Raw genomic sequence first — 16,574 nt, forward strand, 5'->3', positions numbered from 1 at the left:
GATCAACAAGGAAATAAAGGCCTTAAATGACACACTGGACCTAATGGATATCACAGATATATTCAGAACATTTCATCCCAAAACAACAGAATACACATTCTTCTCTAGTGCACATGGAACATTCTCTAGAATAGATCACATCCTGGGTCATAAATCAGGTCTCAACCAGTATCAAAAGATTGGGATGATTCCCTGCATATTTTCAGACCACAATGCTCTGAAGCTAGAACTCAATCACAGGAGGAAATTTGGAAAGAACCCAAATACATGGAGACTAAATAGCATCCTTCTAAAGAATGAATGGGTCAACCAGGAAATTAAAGAAGAATTGAAAAAATTCATGGAAACAAATGATAATGAAAACACAAAGGTTCAAAATCTGTGGGACAGAGCAAAGGCAGTCCCATGAGGAAAATATATAGCGGTACAAGCCTTTCTCAAGAAATAAGAAAGATTTCAAATACACAACCTAACCCTACACCTAAAGGAGCGGGAGAAAGAACAAAGAAAGCCTAAAACCAGCAGGAGAAGAGAAATCATAAATATCAGAGCAGCAATCAATGAAATAGAAGCTAAAATAACAATAGAACAAACCAACAAAACTAGGAGCTGGTTCTTTGAAAGAATTAGTAAGATTGGCAAACCCCTGGCCAGACTTATCAGAAAGAAAAGAGAAAGGAACCAAATAAATAAAATCGTGAATGAAAGAGGAGAGATCACAACCAATACCAAAGAAATACAAACCATTATAAGAACATACTATGAGCAACTCAACGCCAACAAATTCGACAATCTGGAAGAAATGGATACATTTCTAGAGATATATAAACTACCACAACTGAACCAGGAAGAAATAGAAAACCTGAACAGACCCATAACCAGTAAGGAGATTGAAACAGTCATCAAAAACCTCCAAACAAACTAAAGTCCAGGGCCAGACAGCTTCCTGGGGAAATTCTACCAAATATTTAAAGAAGAACTAATTTCTATTCTCCTGAAACTGTTCCAAAAAATAGAAATGGAAGGAAAACTTCCAAACTCATTTTATGAGGCCAGCATCACCTTGATCCCCAAACCAGATAAGGATCCCATCAAAAAAGAGAATTATAGACCAATATCCTTGATGAACACAGATGGGAAAATTCTCATCAAAATGCTGGCTAATAGGATCCAACAGTACATTAAAAGGATTATTCACCACGACCAAGTGGGATTTATTCCAGGGCTGCAAAGTTGGTTCAACATCCACAAATCAATGTGATACATTAATAAAAAAAGAACAAGAACCATATGATACTCTCAATTGATGCTGAAAAAGCATTTGACAAAGTGCAGCATCCCTTCCTGATTAAAACTCTTCAAAGTGTAGGGGTAGAGGGCACATACCTCAATATTATCAAAGCCATCTATGAAAAACCCACTGCAAATATCATTCTCAGTGGAAAAAAACTGAAAGCTTTTCTGCTAAGGTTAGGAACATGGCAAGGATGTCCGTTATCACCACTGCTGTTCAACACAGTACTAGAAGTCCTAGCCTCAGCAATCAGACAACAAAAAGAAATAAAGGCTTCTAAATCAGCAAAGAAGAAGTCAAACTCTCACTCTTTGCAGATGATCTGATACGATATGTGGAAAACCCAAAAGGCTCCACTCCAAAACTGTTAGAACTTGTACAGGAATTCAGTAAAGTGTCAGGATATAAAGTCAATGCACAGAAATTAGTTGCATTTCTTTACACTAACAACAAGACAGAAGAAAGAGAAATTAAGAAGTCAGTCCCATTTACAATTGTACCCAAAACCATAAGATACCTAGGAATAAACCTAACCAAAGAGGCAAAGAATCTATACTCAGAAAACTATAAAGTACTCATGAAAGAAATTGAGAAGACACAAAGAAATGGAAAAATGTTCCATGCTCCTAGATCAGAAGAACAAATATTGTGAAAATGTCTATTCTACCTAAAGCAATCTACATTATATGCAATCCTTATTAAAATCCCATCCATTTTTTTCAAAGAAATAGAACAAACAATCCTAAAATTTATATGAAACCAGAAAAGAACTCGAATAGCCAAAGGAATATATTGAAAAAGAAAGCCAAAGTTGGTGGCATCACAATTCCAGGCTTCAAACTCTATTATAAAGCTGTCTTCATCAAGACAGTATGGTACTGGCACAAAAACAGACACATAGATCAATGGAACAGAATAGAGAGCCCAGAAATAGACCCTCAAATCTATGGTCAACTAATCTTCGACAAAGCAGGAAGGAATGTCCAGTGGAAAAAAGACAGTCTCTTCAACAAATGGTGTTGGGAAAATTGGACAGCCACATGCAGAAAAATGAAATTGGACTGTTTCCTTACACCACGCACAAAAATAGACTCAAAATGGATGAAGGACCTCAATGTGAGAAAGGAATCCATCAGAATCCTTCAGGAGTACACAAGCAGCAACCTCTTTGACCTCAACTGCAGCAACTTCTTCCTAGGAACATCGCCAAAGGCAAGGGAAGCAAGGGAAAAAATGAACTATTGGGATTTCATCAAGATCAAAAGCTTTTGCACAGCAAAGGAAACAGTTAACAAAACCAAAAGACAACTGACAGAATGGGAGAAGATATCTATAAAGAGCTTAGCAAACCCAACACTCAAAGAACAAATAATCCAATCAGGAAATGGGCAGAGGACATGAACAGACATTTCTGCAAAGAAGACATCCAGATGGCCAACAGACACATGAAAAAATGCTCCACATTACTTGGAATCAGAACCAAATCAAAACCACAATGAGATACCACCTCACACCAGTCAGAATGGCTAAAATTAACCAATCAAGAAATGACAGATGCTGGTGAGGATGCAGAGAGAGGGTAACCCTCCTACACTGTTGGTGGGAATACAAGCTGGTGCAACCAATCTGGAAAACAGTGTGGAGGTTCCTCAAAAAACTGAAAATAGAGCTACCCTATGTCCCAGCAATTGCACTACTGGGTATATATCCTAAAGATACAAACGTGGTGCTCTGAAGGGGTATGTGCACCCGAATGTTTATAGCAGTAATGTCCACAATAGCCAAACTATGGAAAGAACCTTGGTGTCCATCAACAGATGAATGGATAAAGAAGATGTGGTGTATATACACAATGGAATACTGTGCAGCCACAAAAGAAATGAAATCTTGCCATTTGGGAGATGTGGATTGAACTAGAGGGTATTATGCTTAGCGAAATAAGTCAATTGGAGAAAGACAACTATCATATGATCTCCCTGATATGAGAAAGTGGAGATGCAATGTGGGTGGGTTGGGAGGTAGGTAAAGAAAAAATGAAAGAAGGTGGGATTAGGAGGGAGACAAACCATAAAAGACTCAATCTTAAAAAACAGACTGAGGGTTGCTGGGGGGAGGGGGGACGGGAGAGGGTGGTGGGGAATATGGACATTGGGGAGGGTATGTGCTATGATGGGTGCTGGAAATGTGTAAACCTGGTCATTCACAGACCTGTACCCCTGGGGATAAAAATGCATTATATGTTTATTTAAAAAAATAAATTAAAAAAAAGGGGGGGATAATAGCAATAAGCACTCATAGGTTCTTTATAAGGTTAAAATGAGTTAGCACATATAAACCACAGAAGATAGTACCTAGTGTGTTTTAAGTTCTAAGTAATAGTTACTATTTTCTTCGAGATTTTCTTTATTTATGGGGTGGGCAGTTAGGCACGATCTGGGGGAGAAGCAGAGAGAGAGGTAGAAATAGGCTCCCTGCTGAGCAGGGAGCGATATGGGGCTCCATCCCAGGACCTGGGGTCATGGCTTGAGCAAAAGGCAGAGGCTTAACCCATTTGGCCACCCAGACGCCCCTAAGTGATTGCTATTATTATGAATATTACCTAAATCATGCCTCATATCTTACCTTACATTGACTTTATATGCCTCATCAGTGAATCAAAACTCCCTAAACATACAAATGCTAGAAATATTTTCATTAAACTGTTACCTTTATCCTTTATTTACTCAGAGTAGAAACTACAGATATGCATTTATTACTATTTTCCAAAGTAAACATAATTTTGTAAAATGTGATGACAAATTAAGACCACCTGTGAGACTAAAGTTGTTTGTATTAAAAGCTATGGTCATGTGACCTAGAAGCCTCTGAGTCTTGACTAGTGTTGTGCTTTCTTCAAACTTTTGACTTCATCAACTATTTTTTACTTGAGATTGATTAATTTATTGGGCCACTATGTACCATATTTTAATTTAAAATTTGAATTAAATGTCTTGTGATAGGAGAAATATTCTTGAAAATCGTAATCCTGTCAGTGGCATTAACATAAGGGATTGGGAAAATGACTAGGCAAGGATCTAGACTGACCTCTTAGACTGTATTCCCTGATAAATACTTGGTGTTTTACTTAAAAGCAAAAGATTTATATTATTCTTGAGTGACATCCCCAGTATTGTGCAATGTATCACAGTTTTGGGATGTAGGGGGTTTTTGTGTCCCAAGCTTGCCTGCTCTTCATTAAACTGAAAGTCAGCATCTTGGAGTTTGTGTACAGGATCAAAATATACAGTACTAAAAATGTAAACTTGCAGACAAGCAACTTCCTTTTATATTTAATCTCAGCATATCTTTGAAGGTACTATTGCTGCTGAGGACATAAAATAAGCTTGACTAAAAGCTTATTTTAAAAGTATTGTCATTGTTGATATAAGGTAGTTTACTATTCCCAGATTAAATGCCAACTTCTTCTGTGTTAAATAATCTGTGTTTTGTGGCATTTCTCCTTTTGAGATCCCCCCCACTCACTTCAGTGTGGCATCTGGGGTTAGAGTTGGTTTATGTAATATCATGGCTTGGAGAAAAATGTTTCATTTGTGTGTTGTACCTGAGTTTCTCTGGCTTCTATTGAAGTTTCTCATAGTGCTTCATCCATTTGCCCTTTTCTGCCACTGTACCGTACACTCTCTGCTGAGAGACCAAAATTGATGTAAATTGTGGTCTGTTCTCTTTTCTTGTTCATTGTAAGATCATTCTCTCATTTTCTCAAGTTCACCTCACCACCCTAAACTTTGGGGATTCCCTTTAGCTTTCAGTGCTGCTAAATTTACTATGGCTATCAAGATCAGGGGTTTAGCCCTTCAGACCCTTGCTAAAAAATATCATTTCACCCATGCCTGCAGAAAACACATACAAGGGTCTAAGAGACTACTATGAGCAATTACATGCCAACAGATAGGATAAATTATAAGAAATGGATAAATTTCTACAAACACACAATCTACCAAGACTGAATCATAAAGAAATAGAACAATTGAATAAACCAATAATGAGTAAAGTGAGTGAATCAATAATCAAAAACCTCCCACCAAAGAAAGGCCTAGGACTAGACCCTTTCATGATGAATTCTACTGAACATTTGAAGAAGAATCCTTCTCAAACACTTCCAAAAAAAAAAAAAAAAAATGAAAAGGAGGAAATATTCCCAAACCCATTTTAAAAGTTGAGCATTATCCTGATACCAAAGTCAGATAAGAACATTTTAAGAAAATAAAATTATAGGCCAATGACCCTGATTAATTGAATTCTTAATTGTATATGGTGTCTATTCTTCCCTTAATCAATCGGTAGATTGACCTAATGGAGACTAACCAGGGTTTAACAGGAATATCAGTTAATACTATTAAAAAAGATAGCATTACCCTATTTTATTTTAATAGCTTTGTTGATATAATTTGTATATCATAAAATTCACATATTTATACAATTTGGCAGATTTTAGCATAATCACAGATTTGAACAACCGTCATTGCCACATTAAGAACATTCCACACCCTTAAAAGAAACTCTGTACCCATTAGCAGTCACTCTTCATCTCCTCCCTCCTCCAACTCTAGGCAGCCACACTCTACTGTCTTCCTCCATAGATTTGCCTATTCTAGACATTTAATAGAAATATAATGAGATGTGAACTTTTATAACTGGCTTCTTTCTCTTAGCATGATTATTGATAATGTAGGATCTATGCCAGTAGTTTTGCTGTTTTTTTTCTATATGTCTTAACATCTTTTTTGGTTCCACTCTCCTCACTTACTCTCTTCTTTTTGTATAAAATAGGTATTTTTTAGCATATGATTGTGATTCCTGTGTTCACATAGGTATTTTCTAGCATATGATTGTGATTCCTGTGTTCACAGTCTTTTTTTAACTTTTTTGTTTTTAAAATTTAATTTTTTTAATTTTTTAAAAATTTTTAAAGATTTTATTTATTTGACAGACAGAGATCACAAGTAGGCAGAGAGGCCGGCAAAGAGAGAAAGGGGGAAGCTGGCTCCCTGCTGAGTAGAGAGCCAGATGTGGGGCTTGATCCCAGGACCTGAGATCATGACCTGAGCGGAAGGCAGAGGCCTTAACCCACTGAGCCATCCAGGTGACCCTTTAAGATTTTATTTATTTGACACAGAGAGAGAGAGAGAACATGCAAGGGGCAGGGTGGCAGGCAGAGCAAGAGGAAGAAGCAGGCTCCCCACAGAACAGGGGGCCCTACGTGGACTAGATCCCAGAACTCTTGGATTGTGACCTGAGCAGAAGGTGGGTACTTAACTGATTGGGCCAACCAGGCATCCCTATGTTCACAGTTTTAACCACACACTCCATTACGTGGATGACTGAATTTTTTTTGTAAAATGGGTGGGACAAAAAATAACAGGACAAAGGTTCTGAAAGTGGCGATGAGACTGGTTTAAGACACGATGTTTGTTTATATTTCTTTAGAAGCATAGGTGAAGAAAGGAAAGGGAGAGTAAAGAATAATTAGATCATTAGTTTCTGTGGGGTTATGTAGCTCCAGAAAAATTTTATGATAAAGGATTAAAAATATTCCTATTAGACAGACCTTATTATCAATGGACTTATCTTGATCTAAAATTTACAATGTTTTAAAATAAATATTAATGCAGAAATTATTGGATTAAAAGAACTATGTCACCCCTTTCTTGCTTTGGTCTCAATTATCTTTCATCTCTGACACTTTTTCAGTTTGAATGCACTGAAATAATCTAATAGAATTTCTTTTTTATTTCCAAAATTCAAAATGATATCATACAGAAAGACAATTTTTTTCATTTCTATCTGTAATATTTAAAATAAAACTGAAGATAACATTGCAAAATAGTACAACAAAAATTAGCAATACTATATATATGTATGTGTATATATACATACATATACTTTTTTGTGCTTAATCACACACACAAAAAAATTGTAACTATGTGAGCATATGTTAGTAAACTTTACTACAGTAATCATTTCACTATGTGTACATGTATCAAGTCATCATGTTGTATACCTTAAATATACAGTTCTTCCTCAATTTCCAATTAACTATGTGCTGCTAAACCTGTCATAAGTTGAATTTAACAGAAGTAGAAAATGCATGTAAAATACCTAACCTACCAAGCATCATAGCTTAGCCAAATCTACTTTAAATGTGCTCAGAACACTTACATTAACTACAATTGGGCAAAGTCATCTAAAACAAGATTATTTTATAATAGAGAGTTGACTATCTTGTGTAATTTACTAAACACTGTACTGAAAGTGAAGAACAGAATGCTTGTTTGGGTACAGAATGGTTCTAATCTCATAGTCATGTGGCCCAGCATCACAAGAGTATCATACTACATATTGCTACCTCAGGAAAAGATCATAATTGAAAATCTAAAGTGCAGTTCTACTGAATGCATATATCACTTTTGCACCATTGTAAAGTTGAAAAATCATAAACCAAAGTAAATCAGAGGCCATTTGTAGTTTTTATTTGAATATTTTAAATTGCAAATTCTAATATATGGCCAATATTTATAAAATACATCCAACTTATGTGCCACTAATAAATGAGGATTATGGGAAAATAAATGAGGAAATATCTAAGGATTATGAGGGAAAAATGTGTTTTTTTCCATTGTTCTCTGTCTCACTGACCACTAACTTTAAAAAAAAATTAAATCTTCAAAATTGATTGGGAGCTGTGAGTTTCAGCATTTGGGAGACAGAGAGATGGGTGATAGAGATGACGGAATTAGAAATGGAAACAGAGATGGAGGTGTAGTAGAACGAGACCGATTATATCTCCCCATAAAAATCATCACTCAAGGGCACCTGAGTGGCTGAGTTGGTTAAGCAACTGCCTTCAGCTCAGGTCATGATCCTGGAGTCCCTGGATCAAGTCCTACATTGGGCTCCCTCCTCAGCAGGAAGTCTGCTTCTCACTCTGACCCTCTCCCTTCTCATGCTGTCCCTCTCTCTCAATCTCTCTCTCTCAGATAAATAAATCTTTAAAAAAAAAAAATCACTCAGCTTCATTAGTCTACATGAAATTTCCGATGGTAGATAACTGTAGACCTCTCTGGTCATTTACAATGCACAAAAATATTTATTTTTATTTATATTTATATACTTATATTATTATTATATTATATTTATATATATATTTATATAAATATCCATTAAAGACACACAATGTCATCTAGCTCTTCTGTTTAGTAAAAAGCATTGTCTTTTAGAGTTTGGATAATAGATTCATAATGGGTTTTAAGAGGATATAAAGAGTGCATCTTCGATATTTTGACGCATGCTTCATAAAGAACTACTCTGTTTACCCAGAATGTATACCTCTAACTCTCTGTCCAGGCTGATCTTTTGAAGTTTTTGTTGCAGACTGTGAAAGCTGGAGGACTTGATTTCCATTTCATATATCTCTGTAGTGGATGTCATTGTGCCCTTATTAGTATCATTTACATCTCCTATATGACACTTCCTAACAGAAATGTAGCACCTAACCTATTATGTACTAATTTATAATATTGCTACTTTTTTTTAATAAATTTCTGAATTTTGCTATCACTTCAGAGTCTTTAAAAAGCATTTTTCTTTATCTGAGTCATCATAAAGAAAAAATTCAAACCACTAAACTAATAATGGATTCATGTTTAGGATTTTCACATTTTCATAAACATCAATATCCATTTAAAGCTTTAAAAACCAGTATTTTTTTAAGTTTAATAATATCATAAAGAACTTGATACTAAAAGTGATTCATACACTTGAAAATAGCATACCAATGTGATTGTTGCAAATTTCAATTAAAGGAAAAATAGTTCAGTTAAATGCACGTTTCTACTACCAGTACAACTTCAGTTGAAACCTAAGCATTTGGGATTTTGCATATTGATGACATAGTTGTAAAAGGAAAATAATGAAAATAGGTTTTTAATTTTTCCTACCAACTATGTATGCAAATAAAATGTATATTACTATGGTTATCGAGTTTAAATTGTGTCAACAAGATATAGTTTTTGGAAAAATAAAACCTCAGGGAAAAAAAATAAACGTTATATATGTTTTTAAATACAACTTAGAAATGCAATGTAATTCTCAGTGTGAGCAGGCTTAGTATAGCTCATTACAACTTTTAAGAAAGGATTTTAACATCTTCTCAGTGCACACAGGTCCAAGTCCTATGAACCACAAAGCATTATATGATCTTGTCCCAGTGTACAGAGATATTATTTCAAATTTGTGAATTTCATTTAACTCTTCCTTCCTTTTATAACATATTAACATAACAGCTTTTTTTTAATGCCAGTATATCTAACACATGGTGTTATATCAGTTTCAATTGTGCAATATAGTGATTCAACAATTCTATATATTATTCGGTGTTCATGATATGTGTCCTCTTAATCCCCATCACCTATATCACCCATCCTCCCACCCACCGCCCCTGTGGTGAACATCAGTCCGCTCTCTATAGTTCAGAGTTGTTTGTTTGTTTTTAGTTTATCTCTTTTTTTTAAAAGATTTAATTAATTTATTTGACAGAGATAACAAGTAGGCAGAGAGGCAGGCAGAGAGAGACGGAGAAGCAGGCTCTCTGCTCTGTGGGGCTCAATCCCAGGACCCTGGGATCATGACCCGAGTCAAAGGCAGGGGCTTTAAACCACTGAGCCACCCAGGCACCCCTAGTTTATCTCTTTTTGTCTTTGTTCATTTGTTTTGTTTCTTAAATTCCACATATAACTGAAATCATATAGTATTTGTTTTTCTCTGAGTGACCTGTTTCACTTAGCATTATACTTTCTAGATCCATTCGTGTTGTTGCTAATAGCAAGATTTCATCTATTGGGTAGGTGAGTAATATTCCAATATGTATATATATATATATATATATATATATATCATGTCTTCTTTATCCATTCATCTGTTGATGGACACTTGGGCTGCTTCCATAATTTTACTACTGTAAATAATACTGCAATAAACGTAAGGGTGCACATATCTATTTGAATTAGTGTTTTTTTTTTTTTTTGTATTCTTTAACTACCCAGTAGTGATATTATTAGATCATATGGTAATTCTATTTTGAATTTTTTGGGGAACCTCCCTTCTGTTTCGCATAGTGGCTGTACCAGGTTTCATTCTGACCAGCAATGCACAGGATTTCTTTTTCTCTACATCCTTGCAAACACTTGTTTCTTGTGTTTCTGATTTTAGTCATTCTGACAGGAGTGAGATGATATCTCACTGTGATTTGCATTTCCCTGATGATGAGTGATATTGAGCATCTTTTCATGTGTCTGTTGGCCATCTGTATGTCTTCTTTGGAGAAATGTCTGTTCATGTCTTCTGTCCATTTTTAAATTGGACTGTTTGTTTTGGGTGTTGAGTTGTGTAAGTTCATTATATATTTTGAATACTAACCCTTTATCAGCTATCATCTGCAAATATCTTCTTGCATTCTACAGTTTTTCTTTTAGCTTTGATGACTGTTTCCTTTACTGTGCAGAACTTTTATTTTGATATAGTCTGAATAGATTGTTTATTTTTGCTTTTGTTTCCCTTGCCTCAGGAGACGCATCTAGAAAAATGTTGCTACAGCTGATGTCAGAGAAATTACTGACAAAAAACTGCCTGAGCTTTCTTCTAGGACTTTTATGGTTCCAGGTCTCACATTTAGGTTTTTAATCCCTTTTGGGTTTATTTATTTATTTTTTTTGTATGGTGTAAGAAAGTGATCCAGTTTCATTCTTCTGCATGTAGCTGTCCAGTTTTCCCAGCACAATTTGTTGAAGAGACTCTTTTTCCCATTGGATATATTTTTTTAAGTTTTTTATTTATCTATTTGACAGAGATAGACATAGCAAGAGAGGGAACACAGCAAGGGGAGTGGAAGAGGGAGAAGCAGGCTTCCTGCTGGGCAGAAAGCCCAATGTGGGGCTCGATCCCAGGATTGTGGGATCATGACCTGAGCCAAAAGCACACGTCCAGTGACTGAGCCACCCAGGCACACCCCCTCCCCCCGATTCGGATGTTCTTACTTCTTTGTCAGAGGTTAATTGACACATAATTGTGGATTTATCTCTGGGTTTTCTGTTCTCTTTCATAGATCTAGATGTTTATGTTTGTGCCAGGACCATATTCATTTGATTACTACAGCTTTGGAGTATATCTTGAAATCTGGAATTGTGAAACCTCCAGTTTTTGTTCTTTTTTAAGTCTACTTCAGCTACTCAGGGTCTTTTGTGGTTCCATACAAATTTTAGGATCATTTTTTTCTAGTCCTATGAAAAATACTATTGGTATTTTGATAGGAATCACATTAAATGTATAGATTTCTTCGGATATTATGGACATTTTAATAATATTTATTCTCCCAATTCATAAGCATTTAATATCTTTCCATTTCTTTGGGTCATCTTCAACTTCTTTCATCAGTGTTTTACAGTTTTCAGAATACATGTCTTTCACCTCCTTGGTTAAATTTATTCATATTTATTTTATTATTTTTGCTGCATTTTATTTTTACAAATAGGATTGTTTTCCTAATTTCTGTTCCTTCCAGGTGATCAGAATGCCTATGACTTCTTTTATACCTCCCAGCAGATCAGAATGTCTTTGCATTCTTTTAAAGTCACACTTCATTAAGGCAGGACTTCCCAAGAAAATCTCTCTTTCAGTTGATTCAAAGTCATCTGATCCAGTGACTTTAATATTTCTATATATCCTTTTTGAAATATAATATAACTTAATCATCAGAGTGGTAGTTCATCACATTCACAAATCTTACCCCTACTCAAGGGAGAGGATTCTATAGGGTTTTTCCTCAGGGTGTGGGGACCATAGAGGCCATATTAGAATTCTTCCTGCTACAGTGATTCCTTAGCGTGAGAGCATGAGAACATCCCTTAGTATGACCACATTTATCCTATATCACACTGTAGTGATTTATTTGCTTATGTGAACCCTCATTGTTTATAACCCCAGCTTCTACCTCATTGCTTTACACCTAGTAGGGGCTCATTAAATTATTTATATGGTGAATAAGTATAAAAATCAACTGGTAAAAAATAATACCATGAGTGTCTTTTCAAATATAAGTAATAATTATTGCTCAGCAATCTAATGCATTATATGCATGCAACAATTTATGAAAGAGACAAGCTAAATTAACTTCTCACTAGCAAAGCAAAATACCTATTCTTACAATTAAATATTTAGAAGTAGGTAATTAGAAAGAAGGGCATGCATGAGAACTTTTTGTTAAGTATAATTCATTGTTTTATTTCTGGTGGATGTTGTTCAGTGCCATTTCTCTTATTTTGCAAAGAAGATACTTTCTTTATGATAAAAATAGTATCTAGGAAGGCACCATTTGCAATATACTTCAGCCTCATAATGTTTTTAGGCAAAGGAAGAGGCCTTGTATATTTAATTCTCCACACTATTTACCATAGCTCTTGAAAAGCCACTTAATAGATTTTTTAATTGAAGTAAATAATTTGTTTTTATGCTCTTTGGAAGTAGTTTTTATTTTTATTTCTTTTACTGAACTTGGAAACCTGAGATACTGGGTATCTATTCAACTTGGTACAGTTTCTTTCTTTCTTTCTTTAGATTTTATTTATTTATTTGGGATGGAAAGAGTGAGAGAGAGCACAAGCAGGGGGAGGGGCACACCAGGAGGGAGAAGCAGACTCCCTGACTAGCAGGGAGCCCAACACTAGGCTCAAACCCAGGTCCTAGAGATCATGACCTGAGCCAAAGGCAGACACTTAACCCACTGAAATATCCCAGTGTCCCTCAGCTTGGTACAGTTTCTGTTGGTCTTATTTTATGACCCTTACTGTATTACTTTGGATCTTTCATTGTATACACTGTTGATGTCTTCAGCAGTTTCTAGGATTGTCCTACTTTTTTTTTTTTCCTTGACAACAAGAAGGGGAGGATCATAGGGATCCAGAGGTTTTAGAATTTTTCCACCTACTGCTATACTTCTATTTTTTTTATTATGTTATGTTAGTCACCATAGGGTTCATTATTTGTTTTTGATATAGTATTCCATGACTCATTGTTTGCGTATAATATTCTAAACTTTTAAAACTTTATCTCTTAACCCAGTTTGTTTATTATCCCTTCATCTCTACAGTTACTAAGAAAATCTGAGTAAAGGACTTAATGATTATTTGTTATTTTCTTCTCTGAGATATACAGCCAGGCACTGTTTGTATGTATAAGCTACATATTTTGATGAATGGATGCTATTATTTAAGTACTTGCCAAATACCTAATATACAAATATTTTTACTATGTCTGGAAAACTGATACCTGAATAATGATTTTGCTTTGTTGAACAATTTAATGCTGTTTATGCTTCACTTTTTGTTCGGTATGTATTCCCTTGGGTCAAGCATCTTATTTCTTATCTCTAAATACTTGTGTATATTTTATGCAGTGACAGTCGCTTTATCTAGTTACAGTCCCTGAGTAAAATTTAAAACTTAGTTTCTGGACTGAGGTGTTACTCTTAAGATTAAAACCTTATTAAAATGTTCCTTTTTCACTGTGTACTTGTTTTGAGAATAGCAACAAATCCATCAAGCAAAGCTTATAGTGATAGCAACCTCCAGGGTACCAGAAAAACAGAAACAAAGACAAAAAACCCAGGGAGAATCAATCATCAATAATGTACTTTTTTAATTGCAAAGTCTTCAGAGAACATTGTTGAACAAGAGGTATAAAGTATGAAGAAACAAAATGGTATTTTTAAATATGCTGTCACTTAACATTGCTGCCTGCTGGTGCTTTGTTAGATGAAGCATAGAAATCATAAATAACATTTCTTTCTTAAATTGTAATATATAGAGAGAGAATCACAATGGTAATATTGATGAAAATTATGAGTCATTGCTTAGAGACTAAGTTGAATGCATTTATACAGACATATGCCATAAGTGACAGCAGTTGGGATTTGTTCATTAAATAAACATGGACACTCTGATTCTTCCCTTTCAGATTCTTACCATGATTTGGGGCCTTGTGAGTCTACTGATCCTTGTGAGAATGGTGCTGTGTTTGGAAAGAAAATGGATCTGGAAATATCTCCTCTTGGGTACCAGTGCCAATGTGCAAAAGGCTTTGCAGGTCCACACTGTGAGATCAATGTCGATGAGTGCAGTTCCAGCCCTTGCTTGCATGGATATTGCTATGACAGTGAGTTCACTCAGTCACAGCAATTCTTGTAGAGTAGTCTAATGTAGATTCTGACACAATAATGGAATGAGTCAATATACAACCTTGATTATTTACTGATTTTATCCTGCTATGAGTGTCAAAGCCAATCCCTATTATTTTCACAAAAGACCCCCACATGTGATGAATTCATATATATTTTTGTGAGTATAATGTTGGCAAATGAGAAAATCTAATGAGATTTGACTTCTAAGTTCTGATGTTAGAATTAGCCATTTTTTGCTTTATTTTTAATGATAGATTTTGAAAATACTTATACTTATAGGTACTTATAGGTAGGAGAAACACTGCTTACAGTGATTTAAAATAAATCATTATTTTATCAAATCTATTACACAGATGCACATACACATACACACACACGCATTTCCTCCTATCAAATGTGTATTCCTGAAGAAATTTAAATTTATAGAGGAAAAATAAGACAGTCAGGAGAAAAGGAAAGATCAGAGGAAGGAAAGGGAGAAAGAACATAAAGGAGAAATATTGAATATTAGAACACGGTTTTTGATATGGAAGAACAAGTCTAAAATGGATAATTCTTGTTGAGACACAGGAGAAATAGGTCATGAAATAGCCCTGTGAACTGGATATCACTATGGGGCAAAGAGGAAAAAAAGAATGCGCTAGAAGGATGTTGACAAAAAAAAAAAAAAACTGTCCATCTTGTTTTATTTTATCACTTTTAAAATATATTTTTGATCCTCCACTAAATAAATAAATGGTTAATATTATCTGTGAGGAAGAACATTTTGAAGAAAAGTCATTTTATTTTGAAATAGGATGATTCAGCTGAAATTTTGAGTTATTTTCTTTAAACCAGTGCTTTGTAAATGCATGTCATTAAAGAGTATAACCGATTTTTTCCAAATTGTGTGAAGCAGCCCAAATTTAAAACAACAGGGAGAAGTGGGGCCCTCACAAACTGGAATATCTTGTAGATGTTAATATAGAATTAACTTTTCTAACACTATGGCAACTAAGCAAAATATTTTTTGGAGTTATGGGCCACCTGCTTTCTAGTCCTGATTTCAACCGACATTATGATCATTTTTCTCTTTTCTTCTTTTTTTTTCAGATTTTGTTACTTTAAAATTGTGTTTTTAAATTTGTGAAATTCTCAAATTACCTTGAAATAAGTCATTATTATCCTTTTTCTAATCTCAAGCCCATTGGTATTTGGAAATGCTGGGAATGACTCTTCAATTTCTGATGTTCACTATAAAATAAGGAAGGGTCTTAACAGTATGCCTCAGAGAATAGTTAGCAACACTTTTAGATCTAGGTAACCCTAGAATAATGATTACATATGGCTATGGATGGGACAGATCTGATATATTCTAAGTGATATAATATGCATGTGATTATAATATGCATATGATTTTTATAAGTTGTGATGAGTACCAGGTGAGGTATGGAAGTGCTGAAACACTATATTGTACACCTGAAACTAATATTACACTGTATGTTAGCTAACTGGAATTTAAATAAAAATTTTAAAAGAATAAATAGTAGAAAAAAGAAAAAAATATAAGAAAATACTTTAAGTCATAATTCCTTATACAGTAAGAAAGTACAATTTTCAAATATGCTACTTGTAATACAACATTACCTATTAAAACTTTGGAGGTCATACATAATATATTATGGAAGATGTAAACTTTGAGTACCTGATATATTAACCTATTTCATAATAGAATTAACCATAATATATTTTTAACCTCCCATCCAAGAGATTTTTACTACCAGAGACCCAAAACATTTATTAAAAATTAGATCATACATGTAAACTGATATCAGCATAAGTCTAAGATATTGTATTCTAAATACTTTCTCAAATATAAGATAGTTTGGGAAGCCAAACTTCCTGAATTCAAGTTAACATTATTTATTACATGACTATATATTAGAAACAATTATTAATATGTAAATATGAAATTGTAAATCACAAACATATGTTTATTCACCACATTGGCAA

General features: G+C 34.5%; 1 protein-coding gene across 1 annotated transcript in view; it reads left to right on the forward strand.

Annotated features, from left to right (window-relative positions):
* EYS (eyes shut homolog) overlaps positions 1 to 16,574 on the forward strand; it is a 1,640,601-nt gene that overhangs the window by 406,418 nt on the left and 1,217,609 nt on the right. Inside the window, 1 exon segment of the mRNA XM_059401541.1 lies at positions 14,489 to 14,557. Coding sequence (XP_059257524.1) covers positions 14,489 to 14,557 — 69 coding nt within the window.

Source organism: Mustela nigripes, chromosome 5 (genome assembly GCF_022355385.1).
Source record: "Mustela nigripes isolate SB6536 chromosome 5, MUSNIG.SB6536, whole genome shotgun sequence".
In the NCBI taxonomy this organism is placed as follows: domain Eukaryota; kingdom Metazoa; phylum Chordata; class Mammalia; order Carnivora; family Mustelidae; genus Mustela; species Mustela nigripes.